General features: G+C 41.6%; 1 protein-coding gene across 1 annotated transcript in view; it reads left to right on the top strand.

Moving 5' to 3' along the window:
- The window catches only part of rnf150b (ring finger protein 150b), a 37033-nt gene extending 34688 nt beyond the window's left edge, over positions 1-2345 (top strand). The window contains exon 7 of the mRNA XM_028564905.1: positions 2195-2345. Within this exon, the coding sequence (XP_028420706.1) occupies positions 2195-2313 (119 nt within the window). The 3' untranslated portion in view covers positions 2314-2345. The remainder of the gene's footprint in view (positions 1-2194) is intronic.
- The last annotated feature ends 7655 nt before the right edge of the window (positions 2346-10000 follow it).

The following is a 10000-nucleotide window of genomic DNA, read 5'->3' as shown; positions in this document are numbered from 1 at the left end:
TCTGTTCTCGCTTAAAACTGGAGGCAGGCTACTTAGTAGGCCAAACCTCCGGGACCTCTTAACCTGGGACCCTTGCTGTTACCTGTGTGTGTGTGTGTGTGTGTGTGTGTGTGTGTGTGTGTGTGTGTGTGTGTGTGTGTGTGTGTGTGTGTGTGTTACCTGTGTGTGTCTCCATGTGTTACCTGTGTGTGTGTCTCTGTGTTACCTGTGTGTCACCGTGTGTTACCTGTGTGTGTGTGTGTGTGTTACCCATGTGTGTGTCTCCGTGTGTTACCTGTGTGTGTGTGTGTGTGTGTGTGTGTGTTACCTGTGTGTGTGTCTGTGTGTCTCTGCTAGCTGTTAGCAGATAGCAGCTAACAGCTAGCAGCTGACCTGATGACAGCAAAGGGTCCCAGGTTAAGAGGTCCCGGAGGTTTGGCCTACTAAGTAGCCTGCCTCCAATTTTAAGTGAGAACAGAAATATATAGTTTTTATACAGACTTTTTTTTTTTTTACCTCAACCTGAAACCGGATAAAGACTTGAGAATGGAGGTGTCCGTTCCATTTCCTTACGTAAACAATTTTTGCAACAGCACACAAATCTGCACCATTTCTAACGGCACTGCATTTATTATATCAAAACATTGCATCATTTAACAGAAAGACTAGTTCTTATTATTGCAAAACATTTTCAACACCAGAAGCCTATTTCTTTGCCAGGACAAAATAGATGACATTGTTAGAAAGAGAGAAAAAAAAAAAAAAAAAGAATACTCAACTCAAAATTATGAGGAAGTGAGTGAAAATTTTGAATTACTATATCATAACTCTGACTAAGCAACTCATAATTTTGACTTAGAAAGTAATAATGTTAACTTACCATCTTTTTCTGAATTTGTCTAACTTTACTTACTACTGACCATTTCATAATTTCACCTTAATTTAGGTTTTCTTATGTTGATCTTTTTAAATTCTTTTTTTTATTATGGCCTCTTGGCTTCAGACACAATATTCTATGTACTGTGAACCGTATACAGTTTTGCTTTATCTACTCGCTGTATCCTTTCTATACAATAGTGGCCTTAGAAACTCCACACTAGGGGTGTCCCCGAACAAAAGATTTACACGTTTGAATCAGAATTGTCGAATCTTTCTATAGTCGACTGATAGTCGAATCATCTATGTGTGTGTGCGCATTAATTCTTTAAAACCTTCACCGTCCACAACATTCACTGGCCTCATGTTGAGCGCAATAAACTCTGCAATTTTGTCCGGGATTTCTCTTTTCCTTTTCTCGGACAATGGTGGTCCCAAATCTAGCTTTCTTTGAGTTAGTTTTGGCGCAGCTCCGGTACTACTACTACTACTACTACTACTACTACTACTACTACTACTACTACTACTACTACTATTACTACTACTACTATTACTACTACTACTACTACTACTAGATGAACTGCTGTAGTCAGTCTGATACTGTGGGTGGATCTAGAAAAAAATCTATCTATATTAAGTCCCAACATATGATATTGCTATTCGTAAATTAAAAGCGCCATTATATATGAAAGAGTGAACCATCTTTATTGGTAATAAACGTACCCGTTTTAAGTGGAAAGCCATGTTTGTTGTTGACGAGTGGTAGGACATGAGCTGTTGGCACAACTTGCCTTTTACTTTTTTTGGGATCACCTTTTACCATTTCAGAGTGCATCCACACTTTAGATTTTATTTTTCCAGACCTTGTTAAGTAACGTTAATCCCTGCCGCCAAGATGCTCCTCGTCTGTCGCGGATCCGGGAAAGTGAAACTTAAATCTGTTACAGGGGTGGTTGGATTTACACACACACACACGTAAAAAATATTTATTGAACGTTTCTTTCTTTTCACGTTTTTTTTTTTACAGCATTATCATAATTAAAGGCTGTATATAAGTTAATATAACCGTACAAAACCAGTAGTTCTGTGTGAAATTAGACATTGAGCACCCCCATATTGCCAAAATGGTATGATCCTCGTTTCATAATAACACCCGCGAAGATTCGACTGTGAGATTGGTGGTCGAATCAGGCTCCGCATATCGATGCATCGAATATTCGACTATTCGGGGTCACCCCTACTCCACACCTTCAACTTCAAATTTTAACCCTAAAAAAACATGCTAAAGGAAACGCTGAGATTCAGCCAGAAGTGACTTGTCTTGTCCCTTCTCTTCCAGGCGAGCTGCAGCCGATGGCGAGCAGCGCCTCGGTGGCGTCCCTGGTCATCACCGTGGAAACGGGTCTCTCAGACGAGGAGGGGTCCACTGAGCGGTCTCATCTCGGGGACAAGTCCTGAGAGGAGGCACACACACCAGAACCAAAACCAGAACCCCCTGAAATAAACTAAAGACTCAAAATCAGGTTTTGAACTTCAGAGAAGCTGCGGAGGAGGAGGACGGCCAAGGACTGAAACCAGATCCGAAACTAAAACCTGACTGCACTAAGACTGAGACCCAGACCCCTCCCGGGGACCTGGTTCTGGTTTTAACTGGTTCCAAGTGGAAGCTTAAAAGCCAGAACCAGCGCCAAGGTTGGACTGCAGGGTTTTTTTCCTCCCTCCCTCCCTCTCTCTTCGGACCTGTGTGATGTAGAACTTAGCTAAACCAAATCAACCGGTGTGTTGAACTTTGGAGCCGAGCCGAGCCGAGCTAGAACCCGGGTCTGGACTTTTAACGGGTTTTCACAGTTGTGTGTGTGTGTGTGTGTGTGTGTGTGTGTGTGTGTGTGTGTGTGTGTGTTTGTTTTAAAGTAAGAATGCTTTTTGTAAATTAGGGACAATTTGGGAATCCGACAAGAGATTCAAATTAGTTTTTAATTTGGAAACTTAAAGTGTGTGTGTGGGTCTCTCTGTGTGTGTGTGTGTGTGTGTGTCTGTCTCTGTGTGTGTGTGTATGTGTGTGTGTGTGTGTGTGTGTGTGTGTGTGTGTGTGTGTGTGTGTGTGTGCGCGTTTTGATCTTGATCTGGTTTGGCTTTGGTTTTTAGGCTCCCTCTTGCGAGGTTAAAACCTTGAGTGCTTTTTTTCCCCAACGTTGAACTGGGAAATAGCTCAGTCTACCGGCCTTGTTGTCTGTCGCCTCACCTGCCCCTCATTTCATTCAGTTTCTTCAGAAACAGACTCCTGTTTACGTCTTTCCAGGGCCGAACCCATCGGGCATTGAACCGGTGACGGAAAGAAGTTCAAAATATAAATCCAGACCTTCGTATTTTTTCAAAATATTGCAGAACTTGCCTCCAGACTTTCGGTGGATTCTCCATTTAAAAAAAAAAAGAAGAAAATAAGGTCTGATGGGATTTTACACGAGGACGATAACAGGGTATAACAACCTGAGTAAGTCAGCTGCCAAAAAAAGATGACGATGACTCGCTCTTCGAAAAAAATAAAGAGTTAATATTCTCCTCCCCGTCGGAGGATCTTTTTGAAGAGCGACAACTTTCAAGATGTTTTCTGTGAGCGATCCTGACCCAAGGGGAGATTTGTGGATTTTTTACCTTCAGTAAAGGAGCGCTCTTGACTCGGCAGCGTTGTGGATTATTCGGTTACCTGGTTTTCATCGGTCACAGGTTTTTGCTGGTCTGGGGTTCTTGAAACGATTTAAATCTCTGGCGACTTAAAGCTCATTTTAATTTGTTGATTCGTGTGATGTCTGCAAGTGACTGACTTTTCTTTTTCTTTTTTGGAAAGGACACACCAGCTTCTCTGGACAGTTTTTTTTTTAAGTTTGTGCTTAAAAAAAAAAACAACAACTTTGGACTCATCGTGGAAGTATTACAGTTACAGTTTGACTGCAGTATTTAATAGCAACTACACACAGTATTCTTTTAGTTTTTCTTTTTTTTTTGGGCCTGTCGGTATATAATTCAAGGCTCCTTTTTATCTTTACAGTACAGTAGTAATGACAGTATTTGGTTTGGATGTTTTCTGTCCGCGGCTGTGTTTCCACAGTGCTTTTGGTGTTTTAAGCCCCCACCCCCAACATTGTCTTCCAGGCAGCGCTGTGACTGGAAGGCACTAGGATTAGGTGGTATGGTTAGGGTTAGGTGCAGGGCTCCAAATTAGCACCATTTACTAGCCAAATGCAAGTGGCTGGTAGATTTGCTACACCCACCAGCCAAGAAAAAACAACAATGGTACTCTATTGAGTGGCTGGTAGCAAAATTACGAATCCCACCATGGCCACGCCAAGACCCGCCCTACGAAGCACTTTGATTGGTTGGGGTTAGGCATTTCACCTTGATTGGTTAAGGTTATGGGTTAGGGGATTGGTCAGGGGATAGGACCTCTACATGTAAGCATGGACGCCTGGCCAATAGTAGTGTGTGAATGCTATTGAAGGGCGGGTCTTGGCGTGGCCATACCGGGGGAAAAAGTTTTTCGCTGCACTGGAAGGCACTTGGATTAGGCAATGGTTAGGGTTAGGTGCAGGGTTCCAAAATTGCACCATCTACTAGCCAAATGCTGGTAAAATATGCAAGTGGCTGGTAGATTTGCTACACTCACCAGCCAAAAAGAACAACCAATGGTACTCTATTGAGTGGCTGGTGAAATTTGAACATTGACTAGCCACTTGGCTGGTGGACAAAAGAGTTCATTTCGAACCCTGGTTAGGTGCCTTGAAGTCAGCTGTCGCAGTGCTGCCTTCAAGTCGACACTCGGGGCTTAAAACACCATTGAGCGTTTCCACACTGGGTTCTTATGTGTGTGTCTGGGAAAACCAAGACACCAAGAAATGCTGTTGGCTGTTTACGGGGTTGTACAGAATAATATAAGGTATACAAAATTTTAAAAAATGAGTTGATAAAATGTAGAATTTCAATACAACAAATATTAGTGGCTGTACAGCACAGATGGAAACAAGTAGAAGGTATTAAAAGTAGTGACAGGTCTTGCAGCGTGGGTCTTAACGTATGGACCGTTGGGGGAGAGAAATGCCGCCATTATTTCTCCTGAATAGTTTCTCTATAAATACCGTTTAAAAAAAAAAAAAAACTTCCATGGAGCCGGGCAGACACTGCATGTTTTTATTGGTTTTCACGTTTTTTTTTTAATCTGCCTTCCTTTTACGCTCGTGTTGTGCGCAAAACAATCCGGCCTGAACGCAGAGCTCCCTCTGAAGGTAATTAAAGGTGCTCTCGGCTCGTTGGGTGAACTAGCTCGCCCCTCCCTCCCTCCTCATCCCCTGCCCCTCCCTTGTGTGGTCCTAAACAAGGGTTAATACAGCACGTTAGTGCTTGTTTGTATAGCATTTCTGTCAGCTTAAACTGTGTTTAAATGTGTTCTAGAAACCAAATGTACTTACTTACTTTACAAGAGAGGGTTTAGAGAGCAATTCTCAACAAAATAAACGGAAGTACATAACCCTTGTGTGGTCCTTCGGGTCACCGGGACCCGAAGGACCACACAAGGGTTAAGTGCACGCGCGCACTAGTCGGTCCTTGTTGTGGGTTATTGGCTGGAACACTGTTATGTTGGGTGGTGCAGGTTGGCACAGTGTGTTTTTGGGGTTTTGGGTTGTCTACACAGTGTGTTCAGGGGACAGGCAGATAGCGGTTAGTGAAGAGATGTTTTTCTGTATGTGACAAAAAAAATGAAGCCTAAAGAAACGCTTAGAGCACCTTTTTTAAAAAACCCTCTGTTCGTTTTGTCCAGTTGTGACGATTCCAATAAAGGTTTATCTAAACGTGACAAACATTTCTTCAACAGTGTTGACAGAAAGGGAGACAGGCGGCATTGTGCGATTGGACTACGAACGGAAAGTTAGAAGCTGCTCTGCAACAAAGTTCAGTTTTATATCACAGCCGTTTCAATCCCAACATAACGTAAAATACTACTTAAGTAACATTTTAAAAGGAGCTTGGTGCAGTTCATAACAGATCTTTTGACCGCAGCCGTATTGGGTAAATCGGACCGTAGAATCAACCGCGATTTCGGAAATACGAGCAATTCAGTCTGACGGCCAGATCGTAGGGCTGCTCGGTTATAGAATCGATTATTATCCTGATTATTTAACGCGATTACTCATTGACTTTTTGGAAAGATGTTGCATTTATCAAAGTTTAAAAAAACAACAACAAATCAACAGTGGGAAAAACACCCTGAACTGTGACATTTGCCTTCGTACTTTTCCCGGTTTGAACACAAGACAAAATTTCAAGATTTCACTCGCAAAGCGCAATGCGCAAAAATAATCGTTTCTTTTTTTTCCTTGAGTACATTGTTTTTGTGATCGTTAGAAACTAAAGTCGCAATCGAGATTTAAAGCGACACGCCGACTTATAGTTAGACTAGTCCATACATACCCTTCTCATCTCCGTGTGTGCTGCAACGCTGTCTGACGGCTCCAGCATTAGCTTAGCTTAGCACAGATCCTGCAAGTAACTGGTTCCAACTAGCCTACTGCTCCGAATTGTGACAAAAGTGACAAAATAACGCCAACATGTTCCTATTTACATGTTGTGATTTGTAGAGTCACAGCGTGTACAAAAAACAACATAACATGAGACACAGCCATCTTCTAACAGTAAACAAACCAAGAACTATATTCTCAGACAGGCTTGCTGCGAGCATATCCCTCCGCCAAAGTACTATATTCTTCCGCCTGAGAATATAATTCCCGGTTTGTTTACAATTAGAAGATGGCTGTGTCTCATGTTACGTTGTTTTTTGTACACGCTGTGACTCTATAAATCACAACATGTAAATAGGAACATGTTGGTTTTATTTTGTCACTTTTGTCACAATTTGGAGCAGTAGGCTAGTTGGAACCAGTTACCTGCAGGATCTGTGCTGGGCTGTAAGGACTTATCTAACTCTGGGGGTTACGGTGAATAAGCTAAATTCCCAATAAGTCGGCGTGTTCCTTTAAAATTTCATCAATTGCGCAGCCCTACCGGATCGTTAGCAGCTCGGGCAAATAAAAACGATTGTCGTAATCGATGCCTCTGAATCGGTCGATCTCGTAGAAATCTGGTCCAATCCTGAGAGTTGGTGGGTGGCCAATTTGGGGGTTAAAATTGGGCGTCGTCCGTGCAGTGTCTGCCTGGCCAAAGGCCCGAGGACGTAAAAGACTTTCCTCATCATCGGTCTTCCATCGTGGCCGTCTGTCCGGCATCCTAACGTTCGGTAAGCGTTAAAACGCTGCCTAGGAACCCTGTCTATAGCGTTGCCTTGTTTTGTTTGACCGTTCGTCCGTCTGCCTGACCACGATGTGTCCATCACCACGGCCTCACGCTGCCTTTTTTTATATATAATCCCTTACCTTCCACCTTGAACCCTGACAATCAAGGATCAGATCTTTTCTCCGAGCTCTAGCGGACCTAAGGCCTCCTTCAACACTGGCTGCGTGGCGTTTTCTACGTCTTTACACACCAGAAACGTGTCTGACTGCTGCTGCTGCTAGCCTTGTCTGTACACATGTACGTTTCCCATCGATAAAATTGAAATAATAGCGACATTGGCAGTATTGACAGCAAAATAGATTTTTTTTTTTTTTTTTTAATTACATTTATATATCTGCATTTTTGTCAAAACCTCGAGACTTTCAAACATCAAAAATGTCATTTATTAATATGTATTTGTGTCAAACCGACATATAAACATATTTTTCCTATTCTATTTTGCCCGGAAACGCTTCACATGTACGTTTCCCATTGATAAAATTGAAATAATAGCGACATTGGCAGTATTGACAGCAAAATAGATAATTGTTTATTTTTTTTTAATAACATTTATATATCTGCATTTTTGTCAAAACCTCGAGACTTTCAAACATCAAAAATATCATTTATTAATATGTATTTGTGTCTAAATGACATATTTTTCCTATTCTATTTTGCCTGGAAACGCTTCACATGTGTGTTTCCCATCGATAAAACGAAATAATAGCGACAACGTCGGCGGTATTGACGGCAAAATAGGCTCCAGAATATTTCGTTCTGTATTGACAGGTGCAATATTTGAAAATCGCTAATTATTTATTATTTTTTGTAAATTACATTTATATATCTGCATTTTTGTCAAAACCTCGAGACTTTCAAACATCAAAAATCTCATTTATTAATATGTATTTGTGTCAAAACAACATATAAACATCTTTTCCTGTTCTATTTTGCCTGGAAACGCTTCCAAAATATAATAATGTTGCGTGAAAAATTGACATTGGTTCTATTTCTAGCATGCACACGTTTTCGACGCGCGTGTCACGCAGGCGGTGTGCGAGCTCTAACCTGTCAACATGGGAGCCGAAATAAAAAGGGACGCGCCACGCAGCCAGTGAGCAGGGGCTCTAAGAAGTGTTTTTCAAAACCCTGCCGTCTCTAGGTGTTTGCTGACATTCCCATTTACTTACAGAGTTTAAAATTTAAATGCCACCAAAACAAGCTGTGAAAGACGATTTAAAAAAACAGACCCGGAGACGTAGAAATCCATTCAGAGCTGTAGAACGACGGAGTTGAGTTCCCTCTGGATGCCGAGCATGTAAATATAAAATGTATATTCCACACGTTCACTGCGTTCGCGTCGTTGGTGTTTCCGGCACAGCGAGAGAGAGAGAGAGAAAGATTAAGATAGTCGTCTATTTTGATACCAGAGGAGACGTTTATTTTTGTAACGAAGACACACCGCAGCAGAGACTGATTTCCCCCCCACACACACACACACACACACACACACACACACACACACACACACAGCCTGGTGATTCTCAGTGTGCATTGAGTATTAATCGGGCAGATTTAAGTTGTTGATTATTTGTGTACTTGTACAGACATACAGTACGCAAAGGACCTTGATGATATGAATCCAACCTATTGTAAGTTTCTCCGTATAAAAATTCGGGATTTGCTTGTTGAGAATTGAAGAGGAGTGAAAGCTGGAGGACCAATTATGTACTTTTCATTTCCCCCTCTCTCTCTTTTTTTGGCTCCAATGTCCGTTTTAAAAACCTTTTCCCCATTAGCCCAAATGGGAAATATGACCAGTTTAATTGCTGATATTAAATTAGGCTATGTTCACACTTTGAGTCTTTTTTTAAGCTTCCAGCACCTCTCTCTCTCTGTTCTTTCTCTAGCTTGTTTTATCTAACGTTAGCACCTCTGCACATAGCGCTCTAGCTAGAATACTGTGGCATTAGCTGTTATAGCAACAAAAGATGCTCTCGGCTGCTTTTTGGAACCAAAAAGGTCTTGTTTTCACTACAAAAAGCACCTTAGTCAACTTTTTCTTGTCAAAAAGACACCAAGTGTGAACATAGCCTTACAAAGTATATAAAATGACTTCTGAAACTGAATTCAGGACATTTAACTTTTTCATTTAAGTGTATTCATGACATTTTGTACGTCTTTGCGTGTACATTGCATTGTTTTGTTGTTTAAATCCTGGACCTGCAGTGAATTTAAGCAAAGCAAATCGTGCAGCTAGCCTCCAAAATTAGAGAAACTACCAGACAATGTAACGGGATTTATGTCAGGCTTTTGTAATGAAAGTCTTGGTGACCAGATTTCCAGAGTAAAGGCTGTTTTATACTTCTGCGTAAAATCTACTCCGTGGCTACATACGTAGGTACGTGGAGACACGGAAAAATGCAACTGTGTCGCGGCGACGCAAATCGCTCGGCCGTGGCTTAGTAGCGTTGCATTTTCCCTCCCCCCGACAAATTTCCTGGTTCTCCTTCTCCATAAACAACATGAAATCAAGGAGAGAGTTAACTTCTCCTGCTCCAGATTTCCCACCGTGGTCAGAAAGAACAGTGGAGACACTTTGGTTCTCTCACTATATGACTCTAGAGACTCTACTCTCTCTGAAGCTATTCGCCTTCACTCTCTCACTTTCTCCCTTGCTCTATCACACACACATACACCCACAGAGAGACACACACACACACACTAGGGCTTTGACTTTTGCCCAAAAATCATATTCAAAGTTTGTTTGTTTATTCATATTCAAATATATTCAAATATTTATTAATAATATTTTGTGGCCGCCTAT

Source organism: Perca flavescens, chromosome 19 (assembly GCF_004354835.1).
Source record: "Perca flavescens isolate YP-PL-M2 chromosome 19, PFLA_1.0, whole genome shotgun sequence".
Classification (NCBI taxonomy): Eukaryota; Metazoa; Chordata; class Actinopteri; order Perciformes; family Percidae; genus Perca; species Perca flavescens.
This window is presented reverse-complemented; position numbering and strand designations above follow the sequence as displayed.